Raw genomic sequence first — 22,887 nt, forward strand, 5'->3', positions numbered from 1 at the left:
TATACAGATTTTTTTTATTTTGCCTGTATTAAATAACATATTTACATATTTACAACTAATAATCTTAATACAATACAAATTTTAATAATGTTATATAAACAATATAGTATTTTTAAATTCATTTAAACCTCAATGTATATTATATAAAGGTTGAATACACAAATAATGAAGTTTGTAATCAAATTTTCACTGTATGCAAAAAGTTTACAATAAAATATTAAAAATGTTACCCTTTATATATTAGTTTTATTTTAGAATTTATAGTCCCGATAACGACAAATAGTTTTTAAGTAAACAAATAGTCTTACGAAATGAAATTAACATAAGTCGATAAAAATACACCCCCAGATTGGCATACCAAAACGTGCTTCTAGAGTGTTAATAAATGTCGTATATTAATCTTAAACAGCCGCTACACCCCCCCTAAATGTTTTACGAAATATTTCTGGAAATAGTACGATAAATATAAGCCCGTGTTACAAAATTTAGTTTCCCGCGTTTCCTGCAATAGATCGAGACCCGCCGTGATTGGTTGTTTATTGTTAACCCAGATTAACAATAAAAAACATACAACCAATCACGGCGCGTCTCGATAAATTTCTTCAAAATAACAATGACAAATAACACAAGATAAATAAATCGCACTATCTAAATAAGGCCTCTTTCAGACGAAGCGGATGTAACCCGCGTCCAAGGATACTATAGCATGATACAAAGAATACAAGGTATGATATTGCGCAGGTTGGTCACTACGTCACAGGTGGTAAACGGCACCATTGGTCGGCAAGTTCCGCGCGCCAATTTCAAATTGTCAAACAGATGACACAATAAATGTCAAAATAAATTTTCAAGTGTCAAGCACGATGATTTGACATAACTTTTAGGGTTAGGTCCTAATTCTTCCCTATTTTAGGCCTTTTTTATTAGTGGCAATTGCACAATATGTATATTTTTTTGTACGCTGTACTTAAACTGCCGCTAAACGGTAGCCTACTGACATGCCGTTAATAGATATGACGTCATTATGGAGTGTAGAGTCTCCTCTACACTCCATACTTTTTCGTATGGCGTATGACGTCACAGGTGGTATGCGCAAACTTAACGAAATTGGAGCCGCTATCGATCATACCTTGTTTTCTTTGTACCATGATACTATAGAGATAAGGTCGATTCCTATCTTCCTGCACTGTCAGTTTTTTTACATCATCTAGGGACCTAGTTGAAGAGTTGGCGCTAAAGATTTTAGACAGTGACAGTTATTTTTGCGTTTGACGGACGAGCGCACAGTGCGGTGGAAGATAAATTTAGCGGGACAAAACCGTTTGGTTAGAAATAAGCCAAAAAATGTGTACTGATAAGAATAAATAGTAGACATTCCAATTGATATAAAAATGCATGAATATTCTTTATATTTCGATACATTTTTATCAACCAAATTTGGTCGTTTTCTGCTCAGCAAGGCAGAAATCATACGAAAACAAAATATTTACAAGTGCTTATACATTTCATTCCAAAGCCAAATTATGTTGAAGATTGCCAAAGGCAAAGTCCTTCGTGCCTTTGTTCTGCAGATATCAAATTTTCACTTTTTTTCAAAAATATCGATATATTGAATGATGTAGATCTTTTGAGTTACCAATAGTTACCAACACAGGTAGTCACAGTCACAGGAAGTTCAAGCTTACCAGGTGAATGCCCAAAAGTTTCATTTCAATTGGATAGTATAAAATATATAAAAACAAAACAAAGACTAATTAAAGGGTTAATTGAAGAGCATTCAAAAGAAGAATTGGGTTTTGCAAGTACTATGAGCTTTATGGCTAGTGGAAGTAAGGATGCTGCTGTAATTGTTGAAACCTTAACACCATTGAAAGGCACTGAATTTAAAAAATTAATAGTTGCCCATACACGGAAAGGCCCGGCCTTCGGACTTGATCTTGAGGCCGGGGCTTTCACCCAAATTACCATAGCGGAAATATATCCGCGGACTTTGCCTTTCAGGCAAACCTATGGTATTTTGGGTTAAAGACCCGGACCCAAGGCCAAGGCCAAAGGCAGGGCTTTTCCCTGTATGGGCAGCTAATGAATGACAGCAATAGTCAGTTCGGTAATTTTCCTCAAGACAAAAACATCCAAATGATATTCTAGTTAAATAAAGCATGACGATATGCTAAAGTCTTTTTTTACTTTCTGATAATTTATAATAAAACTAAATGATTATTACTAGTTTTAATAAAATTTTAAAAAATTGTCTTAGATACTGCATATGAATTTACAATTACCGAGCGTTAAAATTAAAATATCTATCTCATTATTTATTATTTTCAAAATAAAATATAATATCATAGTTTTATTATCTTGTATTTATTTATTTATTAATAAATAAATAAATTTAACCATATGGTTACTATATATTAGACCATTTGCTACGTTCTTAGATTTTAAGCAAAGTAGATCGCCGAGTAGCGACAGAAACTGTCGGCTCTTTTGATGTGGTGGGACCAAATTTTCTTTCTCTCTCTTTTGACATGTTTGACAGATAGACTACGTATTTAACTGCTCAACTTATGAAGTGGTCCTATAAACATGATATACACTGCTCATAATTTGAAGTGGAATTAAATATAAAGTTTTATACATATTTTTTTGTTATGTTTTATCCTTATTTCTAAATTTGAATGTATAAAATATCTTACAGCTAATAAATCATTAAAAAAACGATTCGTTGTCTGAGGTATACTTGAAATAAAGTATATAGAGATATTTGATAAATGGCAACAGTGGCAACTTCGCTTTTTCATATGACAGATAACCTACTTATTTCGCGCAGCCGCAAAGAAAATTGAAAACGGGACTGTCGCTACTCGTCGATTTACTTACTCTGTTTTAAGTCCCAAACATGGCTCCTGAGATTTTGTCCCGCTAGAATAACCATCCGCCGCACTGTGGAGCGCTGGTCCCTGCGTGACGTAAGCATCCACGGCCACTACGACAGCGGCGATTTGACGCGATCGAACAGTCCTTTAGAATATATACAGTCCTTGACCCGCGTCCGCATCTTTGCGCGTCCTTGCCCGCGCTCGCTTGAGCTTGCAGACAGCACGCGGTACAACACTCGCTTGCTTATTTAAAGAACACCTGCACAAATGTAGTTATTAAAATGTTACGATGTACACTACATACAAAGGCGTGCGCAAGTGGCGGACGCGGATTAGGGCGACCCGCGTGCGTTTTGTCCGCGTACGGGTAATGCCCGCGTCACAAAATATACACCATCATACAGAAGCGACAAAGAGATTTGCTTCAAAATTTTTAGGAGGGGGTAATGCTGGTTAACTGTCAAACGTGACGTCAAAGAATTATACACCAAAAAAAAATTCACGACCGCAGGTATAATTATTTCTAGATATTATGCATAAAAGACTAAAAAATATATTTCATAATTATTTATTTATTTTTAATTCTAAATAAAAATACTAATTTAAATCCCTCTAGTTTTTAAAAATTAAATAAACCTGCCTGTCATCATTTTCTATTAAAATCTAACAATTTTCTTTCAGTGTAAAATGCTGTTCAAGGCGCACGGATGTCAAACGTGACGTCACGTAATTAGTTCCCATTTGACCAATGCTATTCAAAGCTCTTTGTCGCTTCTGTATGGTGTATATTCTGTGCCCGCGTCTTGACTCGTATGAAAATGTTCACTGAAAATAGTGGTCTTTAGTTTACATGTACCCGCGCATAGATGCGGCCGCGGGTTACATCCGCTTCGTCTGAAAGAGGCCGCTGGCGGTTTTATTAGTGTATCCAAAAAAATACCGTCATCTGGCGAAAATCGATTAATTCTAGTTTTCTAACGACTTATGTTTTCGACTTTAGTTATAACCCAAATTTCGACTTTAAAAATGTTCAATTCATGATTTTACCAATGCTTATTCAAAATCATGTTTTTGTCAATTTTACACATATTTTATTTTTTATCTCGAAAACTAGGTGTAGGTTAGTATAATAGAAAAATTGTAAGGTATGAAAGTAGTTTCCAAATAAATAATAATATCGGGAATTTTACAATACAACCGAGAAAGTTCCAGAGACCATCTAGAGTGACTGCGAAGGCCTAACATGCATACGTACTGTTTAAAGATACAGTATGTCCACGGATTGTCTTTATGCCGCAACCGCACATGCGGCATTTAGCGAACTCCGAGCGCTCGTCAACTACCAAGCGCTCCATGATCGGACATCACCTTTCCATCCACACATGCGGGCTCTGATAGCAACAACATAGAGACGAGCGCTCGTTCTTGTCGCCGATCGAGTCGCCGAACTCCGACTTCCCCATCCACACACATAGGAAATCGGCGAAGCCCCGTTCGGAGACCGCCAAATACCGCATGTGTGGTTGCGGCATTAAGAGGAAAAACTTTTTTATTATTGACATTTTGAGAAAAATGCATTCATTCTTCATAAAAATGTTTGCTTGTTCTAAAATAGTTAATCCCTTTTATAAAAAAAAATAAAAAAATATAGTTTAATTTTTGTCCTAAAAATCAAAACGCGTTTCTACGCTAATATAATTTCGTTTTCATTCTTTGATAGATTATTGTTGATAGAATTTTAATTAACTTATTTTTTGTTGTTTTAAAATGTTAAAGAAGCACAAAATTTACTTCAAAGTTCAATGCTACGGAAATAGTGGTAGTAGTTATCAGAAAATGTGATACTCATAGGTGATACTTTAACAACAGCAAAAAATATGACGTTAATCAAAATTAATAATAACCATCTATAAAAGAATGAAATCGAAATTATATTGCCATAGAAACGCCTTTTTATTTTTAGGACTTCTTAGAAAAAAATTCAAACATATTTTGTTGCTTTTTATAATTTTTCTAAAATGGTATGAATATTTGAAAAGTATAAAGGGGATTAACCATTTTAGAACAAGGAAAAATGTTTATGAAGATTTCATTTTTCTTAAAATGCCAATAATAAAAAAGTTTTTCCTCTTGTAAAGACAATTCGGGGACATACTGTAGTAAGTCATTGTCATTGAATACTGACCGAAATATTACAAAAATAACACAATTAAGCCATAAAATACACTACTTATATATTTTTTAATAGTTCTAACTATACACAACGCTTTATTTCCAATTTTTGGTTCACTTTCTCCATCTTCTTCTTCACTATACAGATCACTTTCTACTTCAGAATTTTCCAATATACTTTCGCTTTGACTAGTTCCAAATTGAAATAGAGGATTTGAGCGACGATCAAATTCCATTCGATATATTTGAGTGACGGTTTTATCGTCATATTCTGTTAGTGGTAATAGGGTAGAGTATTTTGACGTAGAAGGGAGAACGTGGAAAATGCTTCTGTTTGACTCGAGCTGTACAGGCCTAAAGTTCCTCTTGATTAGATCATCATTATCGTCCAACAGATATCTAAGCGAGTCAACCTAGAAACAGTAATAAAATTACTAGTTACAATTATTGTATCTATACAATCTATACTAATATATAAAATCCTTAAGTGACTGACATACTGATTAATCACGATCCTGCTCAAAACACTCAACGTAAGAAGCTCAATTTTGGCATACAGGTTGATTCTAGAGTGTAGAGGTTCGATAAGAAGAGATTTTTTGAAATTCCAGTTCCAAGAGGGTGAAACCACCCCTCATATATTACAATATTTTTTATTTAAAAAACGGTCAAGTTTCCGAAAAACGCTTAAACACGTATATTTTATTTTGTTTTTTTTACATATTTTAAGATTTTTTAAAAATGTATACAGGGTGTTTCGAAAAATCTGGTTATTGATTAATCACGATCCTGCTTAAAGCGCTTGACGTAAAAAGCTGATTTTTGGAAAACAGATTGACTTTAGGTTGTAGAGGTTCGATAAGAAGTGATTTTTCGAAACTTTACAACTTTAAAAATCGCGAATGTTTTAAAGACCTTGTATGCATGTGTATTTTACTATACTATTAAAATCTGTGCTACTCATGCCTGCATAGGTATTCTAGAAAATAAATTGAAGTGAAAATCTGAAACAGGAAACCTGATATTGATCTTTTTGAGAATATTGACTCACCATGTACATTTTATAGTACAGAATTTATATTTTATCAAACAAAAAGGATGGTCTAACCCGGAATCTTAGACTATAAATTATAGAAATAGTTTATAATTAAATAGTGTAGTGAGCTTACAAACCTGGTCGTTGGACACTCCCATAGGAACGCGTGTTATCATCCACGTTATATAATGTACACAATTTGTAGTTGAGACGGACCCTCGATACATAAAATAATCTGATGTAAATTGTTTCACCAAAGTCGTTAATTCAATTGGATTCACTTTCATTGAGGTATGGGCTTTTGCAATTCCGGTTAAGGCATCCGATATAATGGAAAAGCCTGCGTTAGGTTTATCTTGTAGCTAAAAATATTCCTATATATCAAATAGAGAATCAAATTGGAAAATTTATATTCCACCAAGAAAATATATAAAAATTCAAATATCAACTAAAATGTTGATTTAGACAGACAATATCCAAAACTAACCTGTTTCTAAATTGAAATGACAAACAATAGCCCCCCATACACCAACATATATGTTGACCGATTCGATATGGCACGTGCTAAATCTGCGAATAAAATCTTTCTGTATGTGTGGTGGACCAAGCCTATCGCGGGCCAAATCCGCAGGTTTGATCTGTCAGATTAGAGTGGTCTAAAAGCCCCCCATACATTAACATATAAGTTGGACCGATTTGATCCGTCCGAATTGTGTCGGCGAACTAGGCTCGGCACATACCAAAACTCTCGTCATTCTTGAGCTCGAATTTGGCTCCCCGACTTTATAGCCCGATTAGATTTGCCTGATTAAATCGTGTTGTTAATGGGACAAAATTCGACGTTTTATAACAGATTTGTCTGGCCCGCGATCTTTTGGAAGTCCTGAAAGAATAGCCCCCCATACACCAGCGGATAACTTAACCAATTTGATATGACACGAGCCAAATAGGCGGATAAAACTTCGTGTGTATGTGGCGAACCGAGTCGAATCGGGCCGTATACTATCGCCCACAGATAAAATCACAGGTTTAAACCCGTCTTCGAACTTAGTACTTAGCTGAGTTTTGAAGTTTGAATTTGGATCAAATAATTAAAAATAATGTCTGCCGACTCAAGTTACTTCTCCAAAGAATTTTTAACAGAATTCATAAACATTTACCAAAGATTCCATCCATGTTTGTAGCAAGTAAAATGCAAAGAGTACATGAACAAAAATCTAAAAAACAAAGCATATGAGAGGTTGTTTGAGTATTGTAGGAAAACAATACCCGAAGCTTCCCCGAATTAGCGATAAATACATGCGCCATGGCACAAGCTATAGCGCGTCTTCTACGATTGTTATTCATTTTTACAACTCACTGAGTACAAATATGCCGAGTAAATCTAAGACCACTGGTTAAATCTTTCAGGATTTCCAAAAGATCGCGAGCCAGATCAAATAAATAAGCAAATCTCTATGAATGGCATAGAGATTTGCTTATTCGAGATGTCGATACAAAATTTCATAATGGCAATGCAATTCCGAAATCAATGTTTTACTCAAGCAGAGCTGCAAGCTTAAGAAAACTTAAGTCTTTTTTTGATGTAAATCAGTTTAAGGACTTAAGTCATTTTTCGAAAGCTGACTTAAGACTAAAAATTTAAGTGTTTTTCAAAATGGCTTATGATTTAAATCTTTATTCCAAAATAGAAAAAGATTTAAGTCTTTTTATGAAAGACTTAAGCTATTAAAAATATTTAAGTCTTTTTAAAAAAGGCTTTTTCAAATTTTTATATATTTTTATGATAAATTCTTAACGGCAGCATTCCTTTTTCAACTGTTAGGCGGCAGCCAAGCAGCAGAATAAAAAAACAATGCTCAATACCACTAGCAAATACAACGTTAGTTTTTCGGAACTTTGATTAATTGTCGTGTTACGCGTGCGTAGTGAGTCTGTTGTCTTTCAAGTGAATCCCCGACTCCGTTATGTAGCCCGAAAGACGAACGAAAGGAATTTATCTCGAATTCTAGTTGAAGCCTGGCGCATCCGCCACATCTGGAAAAAAAATACTTCTTTTTATTTTTTTTAATTAAATGAAAAACAAAAAAACCGGCGACGACAGTTTTTAGAAGAGCCAATTAGCTATCTTTTAGTAAAAAAAGCAACTTTCTAGAGCAAGTCGTTACTTCAGTAGAGACGACACAGATAAACATTAGCATTTTATATATATATATATGTAGATATTGGACAGCACCTTAAAATCCTTCAGCCGCTTATGCCATCGATATATTACATAGTGATCAAAATACCATCACCCCTTTTTAATAGACCTGTATTCGATGGCATCTGACTGTAATGGTAATAAGTACTACAAAATTAGTTAAGTTTTACAAAAAAAAACTATTTTTGCCTTTGTAGTTGATCTGAAAATTAACCGTTTCATTTTATGTGGTTTTAGTCTCATCTGTACCAATAATAAATTAATAGTATTATGAGTAAGAAAATCGCCTAAGTGGTAATACAAAAAACTTAATATTAACGTTTAAAATACATAAATAGGTAATTTAAGGTACATAAATTGAATTCTGGTTATCTTGACTTGAGGGTAATGATATTGATTTAAGTAATTTTACTGACTTAACTTGCAGATCATCATGATTTAAGTAAAAAATATAGATTTAAGCATAAAAACGAATTAACTAACGTTATATTGATTTAAGTATTTACAAAAATGACTCGACTTGAAATAAAGTCTTTGACTTAAATCATTTGAACTTTATGTTGATTTTGACTCAAGACAAATTTTGATTTTAGAAATTACTTGAGACGTAAGTCTTTTTAAAACTGACTTGTTGCAGCTCTGTACTCATGTAATAAATATACTCGTAATAAAAATATACTCTGTTTTTTTTTCTCAGTTAAGATTTCGACAGACCAAAGAACTGACGATGACAGAAAAAAGCAGATGACTTCCATATCAATCCATTTATTTTATTAAAAAAAGTTTCTAATATTTTTTAAGTTAACTATGGATGGGTTTATAAATAAATACGTCATGCGTCGTCTCTTGTTGTTTTTAACCAGTTTTATTGGTTTATTTCAAAAACGACAAATCATATTTCAATATTATTGGTTTGACGCAACGATGAACGACAAACGGACCCCGATACGTATGAACCCGACTTAAGATTTTTGAGAGTTGTCAAACTCTTGCCAAATTATAGGTTATAATTTTGTGTCAAATGATGTCAAATAGAAATGATAAATATTTTGCATTTTGCATTTTGGACTGTGTTGTTACTTGTGTTTCGTGCTTTTTTTTTAAATTAAGTGAAGAAAAACTTGAGGGAAAATTAGACTTAGACCATAGTTTACACTTAATATTCGGTGCCGAGAGACCGCCAGAAACAAAGTTTGCCAGAGACTATGGCCAGAGAATTGTATTAGCCACAAATAAAGTTGTAGATATACCATCTCGTATGTGGTACCAAAAACTGGAGTATCTGTAAAATAACATCACACGATAGGGGTAAATAATGCATTTTAGTACTGCAGAAAAAAATAAGATTTAAGTTAATTAACCAAGATTAGATTTTTCAGTTTTATACAGGTTTTTTATTCACAATATTTTGAAGTAATCACTTGTCACTCAAAATTTAAATATATTACAGTACGTCTGCTGGATCTGTGTTTATGAAAGGAATGCGGTAAAAAAAACATTTAAATAAACAGTAATATATTTTATACGTCGACTTGACGAGTACGTCACCGCAAATCGCTCCGCCCACTCATTTTATTGGCTACTTGCAAATTTCTCGAATTTTTATTGATGGGACGCGTCGTCTAATTTTTTACGAAAAACATCGAAAGAATATCGTTTCCCCTCTCACGGATACCCCGTAGCTACAGAACGAACAGACGTACTGTAATTATACATTCCAATTGTAACAACTTATTTCTTTGTAAAATAAAATAAACTTCTTTGAAATTAAAATGACAGACACATCTATCACTGTCAAGGATTTTGTCGTTGGACAGACTATATAGGGTGTCCTAGAAATAAGTGCAAATATTTTAACTGGTAGTATAGTAGTCAACCAGAAACGCGCCTATGAGGTATTTCTCGCGAAAAAAAATTTTGAAAATTCGGAATTTTTTGAAAAAATGTTTGGAATTTTTTTTAGTTTTTATTTAAAAAACATAATTTCTTGATAAGATGACAACATAGGTAGTAGATTAAATTTACAAGAAAGAAAATCCAGAAAAGATCCAGTGATTCTCAAAATTTTAGCAAAAAATCATTTTTTTGGAAATTTTCAAAGTAAAATAACTCCGTTATTTTGGACTTATTTAAAAAACGATAAAGAGAAAATATGTTTCTTTTATCGAGATCTACCACCCCTTAAAATATTTGCACTTATTTCTGGGACACTATATTACCTTAAACATATACACTAAGATTGCTACGCCATCTGACTCTTTTAGTGCCGATTCTTGAGTTAAATAACAACTTTTGAATGTAACCACGTGCATTTCTCCCGGCTGGCGACATCCATCGACGGTGTGTTCGCTGCCCTCCATACTGTTCACTCCCCAATGCAGATGTAGTTGGGAAAAGACGTATTTACCGGTCAATGTGCCTCCGGTTATGTATGGTCTTTCTTGGCCCCATTTTCCACTGAGAATTACTACGAAATTTCATTTGAGTTTTAAGATAAAATTAGTGATGAGCAAATGAAAAGCCAAGACGAAGAACCCCATGATCTTGGTCTTGCTATAGTCTCGATTTTGCACTTTTTTTAATTCTTTTATTAAATGCAATTTCTAAATAGAAAATCTTTTTGTAAAGTTTATCAAGTAATTTCACGCAAATGAAGTTTAAATGTTATATAAAAAATGTATTTTAGAGAGTGGCCAATTGAGTCTGAGGAAGTTCAATATCGTCGTGATATTTGTCTGGTATTTAACTGTATAAAGAGCCTAATGTAATGGATGTAGTATACTCCGAATATCAGCAAAACCGTGGAAGTGGACCGATTATCTCTAGCGATTCGTGGGAACATTATAAGATCTAATATTAAAAACACCAGGTGAAGCTGTGGAAAAGCGCCCTAGCAACACTGAGAACATTACCAATGAAAGTTCCAAGAGACCAAATCCAAAGGAAACTATAAGAGAGGCGGCTGACACTTGCTTGAGTTCATCCTCCAAAAGTGGCACACAAGCTACCACCTTCACCAGCAAGGGTCGGGAGCCTACCTCTAGATCCAATAAGCGACACAAGCTACCGTTTCGAGGCGGGTTAGACGATCCTTTGAAAGTAGGTCTTAGCGGAACAGAAGCACGGAGATACCTCCGACTGCTTCAGAGGAAGCAAAAGCGAAAACACTCCTCCTGGTGGGAGAGTAAAGAAACCAAGAAACAGCCTGACTCATCTCCATCAAAGAGCAAGAGAGGGAGTGAGAACCTCCCACCTCTTCACTGGCAGGGAGAGAAAAAAACTAGGATGGAAAGCCGTCCAATACCGGGAGACAAGCAGAGACGTATCACGACCAGCTTTGCCGCTATTGCTGGAGAAGTCCAAATGGCAGTACTGCCAAAAGATTTCCCAGAGGTTGCTCTGACCACCGACCAGCAAACGTCTCCAAAAGAGGCTATACTGGACGAAGTAGTGGCGATCGGATCGCAACAAAAAGATCTAAAAAATATGGGTCAGCTGCGTTTTGCGGAAATACACTTTCGGGTGGGCATGATCCTCATAGATTGTATATCGTAAAAATCGGCGAATTGGTTGGTGTAAATCGCATCTAAGCTTAAAAATTGGCAAGGGCCGGAACTGGTTACAGTGAAGGGAGAAAACATCTCTAAAAGGGCGGCCATTACGGTCTTTTTGCCGAGGAGCGGGAGGAAAGACACCACCTACCTGCTGAGCCTTATCCAGGGTCAAAACTTTACTTAACGTAAGAACATCGAGTTGGCGAGTCATCAACTCGAGGGAGAAGGGTCATGGTCAGGTCCTCACAATAGGAATTCACCTCAAATCCAAGGAGGCTTAAAGAGGTGGAGAAAATTGAGACACATCCTCCAGCCTACACCTCACAGGTACCTCAGCCGGAGGCAAGCGCCTCGACTGTGAAGGGCACGGAGGGCCAAACTCCAACCGTGGAAGAGTGTGTAGCCTCGGAGGAAGAACATGTGTTGTCAGAAGAGGATGGGAAATACCCTGTCTCCTCTACCATAAGGGTATGATGGGTTATACACTGTGCGATGAGGTACTCAAGGAAGGGGGGCGCAAAAGATCTTTAAGATCGCAGTAACTAACCCCCCTCTCACTCATTCTACATTCTACACTTACTGAGCAAATATGTAGAGTATTCTTGTCCAAAGTCAATCGAAAGCACTGAGACTCTTAAGGCCTTTGTCCAGACAACGCCGGCAGAGGCGCCGAAGAAGATAGTGCCGAAATTAAGAGACCCAATCTATTGCAATTGACTTCAGAAAAACTATACACAACAAAGTTTTTGTTCCAAAATGTGATCATATTAGTGTGCTGCTAGGAACATAACGTAAGTAATAAAAAAAAGCATGACTGACTTACCAGTATGTCCTGAATTTGTAATCTTCATTTTTTTCGGTGGTATCTCAAAATTGACCCATGTTAACATTGGTACATCCTCTACAGGTTTTGTTCCGATAATGTCGATATCTGCAGGAGATTCAAAAATCGCTGTACCATAAAATATATCTTTAGCTCTTTGACTATCGGATACATCGATGTCACTTTCCTCGTCTCTTTCGATATTTTCTAATGTATTAACTACAAATTTTGTCAATTAGAAAAAATAGGCAAATAAGGATATAGTTTGTTTAATTTTCTATATGCATTGCGTTTCAATATTAACGCATAATGTTAGAAATTGATGCAGATGAACTTATTTTAATGATTTTTAATGATTTTTGTGCAGTTAAATAATTCTGTCCTCCAGTATATTATAATATTTTTTCAGTAAAACCCTTGATTATTAATATATAAACAAGGGTAAAACTAAAAACTGATATTTCACTCTGACTCGGTGGCGGACTAAGCCTGTCCGGGGCCCGGGGGCGGCGAAACTAAATGGGGCCCCCGGTCTGTTCAGATAATGATATACTTCTAATGCACATTTGTGTAAAAATTGAAGGACCGTATGTATAATGGTTGACAAAATTGAAGTATTTATACAGGGTTTCCATTTGAAAAACAAATATTTATGATAATTTTTTAATCGCTCAATTCCATCACAGCTACCGCCATTATTATATGACATTTGAACAATTGAATTTTTGAAATAGATAGCCACATCAGGGGGGTGACAGTGAAATAGGAAAATTGGAAACAGTCATTAGTGTCATTCCTGTCATTCTCCTCACGACAAGTATGGCCGCCTAGACAAGGACAGCATTGTTTTTGTCTAACTATTGTCTAACTTCACAGTTTAGAATTGACAGATTTCAGTTTTAGAGACAACTTCAGATTTGTTCTAGAACAAATTAGAAAATATTCGACGCCATTTTAATTCATTCCGTTTAGTTTCGTTTTGAAAGTTCAATTTAATATTTCGGCTGAAATTTATAAATATAAAGGTAATAAAGTATATGAAATATATATTACATGAAGAATCCTGGGGAAAATGACGTTTCTGCAGTAGTAGGTATGTCCCATGCATATGAAAAATAGGTAGTAAATAAACACTGTTTTTACATTTTTTAGATGCAAGAAAATGGTGTTCTAATCTCTTTGATCGGCGATTTTTTTGAAAATGGAAACAATTTACAGCAAGGTAAGATCATTTTTAACTATAGCCAACATTAGTTATCTCCAGTATGTGCGATTTATTATCAATAATGCAATAAATCGGACTGATAATCTGATTATGTTATCCGACTAAAAAGTCTCTTTTTGCTTCTTTTTGATTTATAAGCCAGGTCTCTTTGGGAATAATGGACGCTTTTTTTAAACAGTATATTTATATTTTATAACTCTTGATATTTTTACATTGTTAATTTTAGTATAAAAAAAATTGTTTTTCTGTTTTCAGGTTTTTGTATAAGGCTCCCGTTTTCATGTTCTTGTGTCCGTTTTCTGTCCTTGAAGTCTGCGAATACGTGTGTTTATTTACAAATTACTGTAAGTCATGCTTATACCTTAACTAATTTATGTTAAAAGTGCATATAATTAACTAATTGGTATTGAAACAATACTATCCTCTATATATTTATATTTATTTAGTCACGTTGTTCCATATTTCAAATAAATATATGTGAATAAATTATTTTTTGGTTTTATTTATGAAAAGAAAAAATACGAAACACATTTGAACTGAAAGAGGGCCCGCCATTGAATAACCGGAAACGGAAATGAAAGTTTAGCCATCATGTCCTTATCATGTCAACCTGTCAATTGAAAAATTAGTTCTCCAGACGACAACGAAGGCTTTCGGTGGCGTATCGTGTTTCCACGATTTAACACAGAGTTGACACTTCTTTCTAGTTAATTATTTTATGAGCCACATGTCGTTTCTTTATGTCACAGGGGCTGTGATAATCACTAAATTTGACTTTTAGGCTGTACAAATTTTTTTGACAGGTAGTTTTTTTCGTCCAAAAATTTTAAATATTTTTTTCTTAAAAATGGTTAATGTTAGAGTGTTTAACATCAATATTCATAGAATTTTACAGAGAACTTAAGTATGTAATAAAAAATAGGGGGGCATCCATTTAAAATAAGAAAGTTGCTGACAAATTCCGGTATTTCTGGAAGTGCCGCCATGTTGAAAATATTTTTAATCGATAGATCTTGTAGTAAAACAATGATGTGCAAAAAACATTCGATCTAGATATTGTGGTTCTCTAAAAACTTCTAATGCACGCTCAGTCTGGGACACTCTGTATACTGTAATAATTATAATAAAAATCGATATCTAAATATGTTACTCATCAGCAGTGTCGTCTTTACGTAGGGACCTGATGGGCCCTGGCCCCAGGAGTATTAAGGGCCCCAGCTCTAAAAAGGCTGCAGAAAAACGATAACATCAATTTTTTGAAGCTTATAATAATATTTTTAAATCGAAAAACGAATGCAATTTGATGTAATAAAACAAGTAAGTGCAAAAGTAAAGTGTTTTGGTGTATTGTGGTGTTAGAGTATTGTGTATTAGAGTGTTTTATTTTGCTGTTGTTCTGTGTTTGCCAAAGGTTCCAATCCCAACTGTAATAAATTAGAGGTATTAAAGTATTGAACATAATTTTGCTAACGAGCCATATACTACCCATTCACGGGCCATGCAGTATTAGATCGGGAAATCCCCGAGCGGAATGTTCGCATTTAATGGCAACTTATGATGACAAAGTGATGAAAATAGCGGTTCCACATAATATGAGCCGCGTTACTTTCGCTTCCGTTCCAGAGAAACACCGCGACAAAATATCGCGATTTTATAAGTCCTCCAAGATCGGAGGGGCCCCTTCGTTGTCTCAGGCCCGTGGCTCACGTTATACTAAAGACTTCACTGCTCATCATCGGTAAAGAAGCTAGAATACAAGTTATGCCGTGCATTGGTTGTAATTTAAAGTGTTTATTCATTATTCAGTAAAAATAAACATTGAAAAATAACTTAAAAGCTAAAATAAATAAATTCAGTCTCAAAATTTATAAAAAATAATAATTATTCGATATTTTAAACAAAGAAAATTATCTCTTTATTTAATTCCCTAAACAAAAAATGCCATTGACAATTACTGGGGCCTGATAATTGATAATTAAGTAAATATTTGCTTCCATTTATACTGTTTATAGTTGGCGTATACGTATGGTTTGCATACTCCACCTACAAACTGCTTCAAAACTACTATTGGCCTTGTTCGCCAGTTGAATAAAAAATTACTTATTAAGATTCGGAGGGGCGGACCGTCCCTTCCGCCCCCCCCCCTAGTCCGCCACTGCTCTGACTGTTAATAAATATATTTGAAGATTAAATTTGTTTTAATGTCGAATATCACATAAGAATTAGAATTTTAAGAACTTATCACAACACTATAGAAAACTATTAATAAATATTATTTTTCTATAATATCTACTATTTAATTATTCATTCTTTTTAGTATAATATTAACTTTCAGTAAATTATTTTTCCATTTATCCATAATCCAGTAGTTAATTTCAGCAATATATTTAAATGCCACACAAAACATACCTGTTGTTAATGCTTCTTCTGATGGTGTATCATCTACATCCATATTAAAAGATCAACTTCGAATTTAACTGATTTGTATTACATTTTTCCAATCATTTTTGATATATATCAAAGTCAAAAAATGTCAAATGAAATAACACTTAAATCCGATAAGATAAAATCCTCAAACGATAGAGGTGATTGTGTTTGTTCGTGTGCTCTAAATCTTTCGGCCAAACCGAAAGAAGAACCATGCTGCAAAGAATTGAAAAACTGGGAGGTGTGGATGCAACGCCGTAAACGGGTCCATGCGCGATTGAAAAAATTGGGCAGGCAATCGGGAAATATGCTTATGAATGTCGGCGACGAATTCAGGAACGTACGCGAAGAAAAACTACTACTAGACGCGACGAAAATCGAAACGCAGTTTGATAAATACAGGGGTAATCCTACGTTTTGGACAATGCCAGTATGTCTAAAGGACAAGAATCCTCCTTATGGGTGTACGGAATTATTCGCTGTGAAGTCGAAAGAAGAACGAAACGAAGTGGGTGAGATTGAGAAAGTCGGAGTTCCAAAAATGATCTTACAAGAAAAAGGCATTTTACCCAGAACGAGGTAAGCTAAATTACAACTAATAACCGTTTTAAGCGAATAATGAATATAAACACTTTTCGGATATAATACTTTTAACAAAAAAAGACAAAAGTTTTAATAAACAAGAAATAAAACGGCAATTCCGAGTGCTGCCATTCTATTTCTATGCTATAAATGCTTCAAACAAAAATAATGCATCCTATGCAGAATTTTATACTGAATCCAATTACCTACAGAAAAATGGGGAATGCAATTTAAAAAAATTAAAACTTTATCATTACTTTTTAGGTGCCCGGTGGCGTAGAGGTACAGGCTCTCGTCTACCAATTTCAAGGTAGAGGGTTCGAATCTCACACCCGGCATTGCATCAGCCGACTATTTTTATTAAAATAAAAATAGTTTGGGTACATAGGTCGACTCGGCCTTAAATGAGTACTTGGGATTCACAATCCTGATGTAATAATAGGCGGTTGAAGCGTAGTGCTAGCCACATTACCTTCCTTGTATACCGAACGGCTCTAAAATGGCAAGCTGTACCTTGATACTCCCAAGGCGTCAAACGCTATATACGGGAGCTATTATTATAACAATTTGCTTCGTTTTAATAAGTTCCTGAAAAAGTTTCAAATAATTTTTCCATTAAAATAAAATGGGGACATTATTCTATTATTATTATCATTTCTTTTTTATGATACCCTGTTTACAACAATAGTGGTTTGTGTAATTAGTGCAAAAAGGACATATTTGTTGCACGACATATGAGTTTTGCAGTAGGGATGTTCGGTCGATGCCCAACTTCAGTACCGGTGTCCGGTATCACGAAGTACCGGTCCTACAACTGGTATACCGGTTCCATCAATTAGATCGGTGGGATCGATACTGAACCGGTAAACCGGCTGGACCGGAAGACCGGATGAACCGGAATATCGGAAAGACCGAAATAACAGGTTTGGTTGTTGTACCAGTGAGTATGATACCGTATTAAATAATGTAAACAGAAAGTTTTCGTAATAACGGTAACGTAATAAATATAGTATTTTGAGGGATAAATTATATTTCTCGGAATATATCGTAAATCTATCCGTTACCGTTAAAACGTTCTTGAATTAACTTAAAATTCTCATTGTTTATGTTCACATTTCCGGCATATTCTTGATTTCTTGTCCAACATTCTCTTTACTTCTGAAAAATGGAAAAAGTACTGGAGCTGCTGTTCTTGGAAATATAAATGGAGCGGAAACAAGCTGCTATTTTACATGTCTACATATATATAAAATGCTAATGTTTATCTGTGACGTCTCTGCTGAAGTAACGACTTGCTCTAGAAAGTTGCTTTTTTTACTAAAAGATAGCTAATTGGCTCTTTTAAAAACTGTCGTCGCGGGATTTTTTGTTTTTCATTTAATTAAAAAAAAATAAAAAGTATTTTTTTTTCTGATGTCGTGGCGGATGCGCCAGGCTTCAACTAGTTTTAAATAATAAAGTAGACATTATTTGACTATTGACGCGGCTTGAGTTTTATGGACATTTTAATTTATATAATATATATAGGTATATGTGAGTGATCCATGAGTAAGATGCTTTACTTGAATTTTAGATGTACTAAAAAAGAAGACTAGATTACTAAACCAAACTAGACTACAATGCCGTACATTAAAACGTACATGAAAAAAATTACATTGCATGGTCCTGACCGTATTATACCGAATGATCGAAAAAAAACCGGCGTCCAGTTGGCTTGGAAATGAACATCGGTTATATTCTCCATATAAAATGACAGCGATTGTCATCGCTGGCGCAGTTTTCGGTCATACGGTACCTAGAGTAGGAGAACACAATCAGCTTTGCACAAAAGCCAGTACCGAAATCGTTTTATACAGGTTTTTTGATTTTCAGATTATCTTGAATCTATTTTTCTGTACCGATTGAAACGGATCTTCCGGTATCGATTTAGACCGGTCCACGGTGTTTAATTTGGCCAAGCTAGGTGGACAAAATTCATATTCAAATATTTAATAAATAATAATTGCAACACGTAAACAAATGATTCAGGATATCGGGTTCAAAACCTGTTTAAGTCTGATAATAAATCGCGATGAGTGGTGAGGTTGAAAAGCCGGGTGAAGTGATACCTGCAACTGATAAATTAAATAGTGGTCTTTTATTGTTAATTTTGATAAGGTGGCCGTACAATACCCAGTGATATTTTGAAATTTTTAAAAATGGACATCATTTTTGAGTGTAAGTATTATAATTTCGCCTAATAATATACATCCCAGGTATTTTAAATATTACAAAAGAAATTATTGAAATATAGTTAATTTTACTGCTTCTTTCCTACCAATTCAATCACATTAAAAGTCCAGGAAAAACCTGTACCCGTGTGTACCCAGGCTAAATTTTATATATATATCTTAGCTAAAATAGTTACCAATAAAACTATGTATTTTACAACTTGCACACTCGTGCACAACTATTTTTTTTTAATTTTTTCCAGAACAATTTTTTTGAAGAATGAATAAAAAACTCAAAAGATGAGCGAAACTCTCATTTATTTGAGTTTCCGAAAACTAAGTTTAATTTAAGTCTCCGATGAGTTCTTAAGAGATATTAAGCGTAAGATAGCCAATTATTCCGCTAAAGTATCAGATAGATGGACGGCTGCAGGAAGGTCAAAAGAAAGCTTCCTGACAAAAAATAGATGCTGGTTGGATTCCTATATTCTTACTAATATAATTGAAATCTTTTTATTTTTGAGTATCTGTGATAATACTCGTATGTTAAGTTTAAACTATGCATAGCATAGATATAAATTATTTATATTTATTATTTTTCGTGTTTCTTTGTGATTATTCTTCTAAACATAAATAATTTCATTTCCTTTTGCTGTAAGTCATTAAAAAATAATTATTATTTATAATATCCATTTATTATTGTTGTAGATTTCTGTTATATACCTGATATGTCTGAGTTTTATAAATTTAATTTTTGGCTTCAATTGTGCTTAATTAATAATAACATAATAAATACCTTAAATGTTTCGTCTCTTTTATTACTTTGTTTACCAATAGTTTTAACTCAAACTTGATGTAACTTATATTATTCAGGCCTTTTATTTCAGAACCAACCACCCAGAATGACTTTTAAAATACCTTAAATTCAATTTAACAAAAAAACACGTCAATTTATATTTACGAAGGGACATATTTTGCTCATCAGCAATGCAATTTGCAATTCATCATCACTAAGTACGAAGTGTAAATACATAAAATGTAAATTATAATTCTTTTAATTTTAAAGTTTAAAGTTGTATAACTTTGTAAAAAACGATCCGATTTTAATAAATAAGGTGTCAAAAGATTAAAAATGAAGAGACCTTTAAAAAGAGCTATCACACGATACCCCTTCTTACCCCTTAAAACTTACCCCTTAAAAGTTATATCCACCCCCGCTTAGGGGTTGAAACTGCAGGGTGGCAGATACCTGTAAATGTATCCCCCAGTAAATCTAAATTGACGTGTTTTTTAGTTTTGCTAATACTACCACAAAATACCGTAAAACAGTTTTGTCCACCTAGCTTGTTGAAACGAAACACTGTGCGGTCTTCCGGTACTAGTACCGAAAGCGGTATACCGGTCTTGTAAAAGACGGTACCGATACCGGAATATTTCAAAAGTACCGGTCCTGGTACCGGTATACCGGAAGACCGAACATGTCTATTTTGCAGTCATGCTGAGTGCAACAAATATGCTTTTTGCACATATTGTACAAAACAGTTTTTCTACCATCGAATTGAAATTCTTATTTAAATGTATATTAAAAAGTTTTTACAGTAATTCACAGAATAATATTACCCCTAACAATGACACTATAGTATTTAATATTGTTTATGACTTTTTTTAATGTCGCAGTTTGAACGATTCACTTATTGATGATTGATGGACAAACTTCATTTCCAGTAGTCTTTTGAATTTTATTTTTATTTCCGCTCGTGGAAGTCTCGGGTTCTTCTTATTCACTTAAAAATCTTTTCCGGAATGTTGCTACGAGGTGTCCACTACTAGTACTAGACTGCAAAAAATAATACTTTTGTGACGTTTGAGAGAAAATAAAAAAAAATACTGTTACCGAGTCCCGAAAGTACCGAAAGAACCGGGAATTAATAATTTCGAGTATAGTCATCGAGTATAGTAATAATTTCTGGTACTTTCGGTACCGGAATTTCCCGGTTCTGAACGGCGCTAAAAGCAATGTAAATACAGAAAAAAATCTGGAAGCTCTCAACTTTTTTTAAATTTTAAACTTCAATAACTCGGTTATTTTGGACATATTTGAAAAACGGTAAAGAGAAAATATGCTACTTTTATCGAGATCTACCAGCCCTGAAAATATTTGCACTTATTTAAGACACTGTATATTCAAATTTTTGTATAGCATCTTTATAATGAAACTTTCTATATCTTTTATTTTTTAGTAAACTTTGTATATCTTTCATTTTTTTATCATAAACGGTGTTGATTTATGTTGATTGGTTTTTATAGGAATCTTATGGATTTATGGACGAATAAAAATAAGTACAGAGAAAAAGTAGTCGCTCAAGTGAGATCAAAAATATTCAAAATTGAGCCTCATAAACCTGAATATGAATTCTTAGCAATTCAAGGAACTCGAATTTTACCACCAGATACCGATGAATCTAAACCTGAAACTCCAAAGAGTCCAAGAATCGAAATAATCAAACCGGTAGAACCAATAAGAGAACCTAAAAATGAAACCTTGAAAGAATCTACGGAAGAGTCTTTCACAGTATGTCTTAAAATCAACAACTTTGAATGTTACAAGAAAATGGTAATACCTTCCCATGGACACAAGATTAGTTTGATTTTTGAACACTTTATTAGTAATCCAGTGCCCACAGAACGAACTATAAAATTTGAAAACGTCGGTCAAATAACCATGCGAATTTATTTCAAGATTCTTCCCAAACCGAGAATATTTCGTGAATATATCAGTTCACAAAATATTTTTGAACCTTTTAAGTTTCCTAAAACTGAGATTTTATTGTTACCCAATGAGACACTGGAATTTCCTATATGGTTTCATTCAAGAAAACCAGGAAACTATTACGAATACTGGGAAATTTATACCCTACCAAGGTTGTGGAGTGATGATGAAAAAGTATTTATTAAATTATCTGGTTATGCTTCGATTGAAGGTTATAATGAAAAGGTTGAAAAAATAGCTACCGAGCTCAACAAGAGAGTTAGAGATACCGTCATAAAAGACTGCCTTAATCAAACAATATCCAGAGTGAATTACTGTACGGAAACCGTTTCAAAAACTTTCGATTTCTCGGAGAAGGAATTGTTCGAATCACAGAATCTCGAAGACAGTCGACAAATTGGTTCTCGTTCGAAATACTGTTACAAGAAAAACATCGTGGATAAGTTGACTGAGTTTTACGCGGAAGTTAGGCAACCTGAAGATCCGGAAAAGTGGAATCTGTCAATTAAAACTCTTAAAGAAGCTGCTAGAAAGATGGATTTGATGAAATATTTTAAGGAGAACCTCGCCGCATCTTTGAAAGCAAAAGAAAACCGAAAATTGAATGAAGCCGACACTGTCAAAACCGAAAAAAGTAAGCCTGAGAAGGTCCAAAGCCCAAGAACTAAACTTCTAAAAGGTAAAAGTGTAAATATATTTTCTTCCTATACAGGGTCTGGCAATAGTGCGTCGGGCATCTGTATATATAGCTCCTAGAATAAAAAAATTGGGAATTTTAGTTAAGTGCAAACCTAAAGTATGTACTAGGATGTATTTCAGGAAAATATTACCTGATGTAACTTCTACAGGGTCGCTCAAAAAAGCGTGAGTGGATCGGGATGATTTTTTTTTAAATAGAACAACCCTGTATATTATTGTATTTTTCGCTTCCGTTCCACTTCACATAATCCTGAGATATGACTAAATACAGGGTGTTTCAGAAAACATGTGCCATCTTTTGTGGGCA

At 34.2% G+C, this 22,887-nt stretch overlaps 2 protein-coding genes across 2 annotated transcripts in view; one reads left to right on the top strand and one right to left on the bottom strand.

Moving 5' to 3' along the window:
• Positions 1-5,071: 5,071 nt before the first annotated feature.
• On the bottom strand, positions 5,072-16,344 carry LOC115875803 (putative carbonic anhydrase 3). Its single transcript, XM_030891315.1, has 5 exons — positions 16,302-16,344; positions 12,668-12,886; positions 10,510-10,757; positions 6,225-6,449; positions 5,072-5,464 (listed from the first exon to the last, which is right to left on the bottom strand). Exons 1-5 carry the CDS (start codon positions 16,342-16,344, stop codon positions 5,072-5,074), a joined length of 1,128 nt encoding a protein of 375 aa, XP_030747175.1.
• LOC115876033 overlaps positions 16,328-22,887 on the top strand; it is a 41,024-nt gene continuing 34,464 nt past the window's right edge. Inside the window, exons 1-2 of the mRNA XM_030891709.1 lie at positions 16,328-16,898; positions 21,419-22,560. Coding sequence (XP_030747569.1) covers positions 16,423-16,898; positions 21,419-22,560 — 1,618 coding nt within the window. The 5' untranslated portion in view covers positions 16,328-16,422. The remainder of the gene's footprint in view (positions 16,899-21,418; positions 22,561-22,887) is intronic.

Source organism: Sitophilus oryzae, unplaced genomic scaffold, assembly GCF_002938485.1.
Source record: "Sitophilus oryzae breed Bouriz unplaced genomic scaffold, Soryzae_2.0 scaffold_1058_pilon_pilon, whole genome shotgun sequence".
NCBI lineage: Eukaryota > Metazoa > Arthropoda > Insecta > Coleoptera > Curculionidae > Sitophilus > Sitophilus oryzae.

Coding starts and splice junctions, on each gene's coding strand:
- LOC115875803 (XM_030891315.1), bottom strand. CDS start 16,344: ATGGATGTAGATGATACACCATCAGAAGAAGCATTAACAACAG. Junction 10,758..12,667: donor TACAAATTCAGGACATACTG/GTAAGTCAGTCA, acceptor GAAATTTCGTAG/TAATTCTCAGTGGAAAATGG. Junction 6,450..10,509: donor TCTTAGTGTATATGTTTAAG/GTAATATAGTGT, acceptor GAATATTTTTAG/CTACAAGATAAACCTAACGC.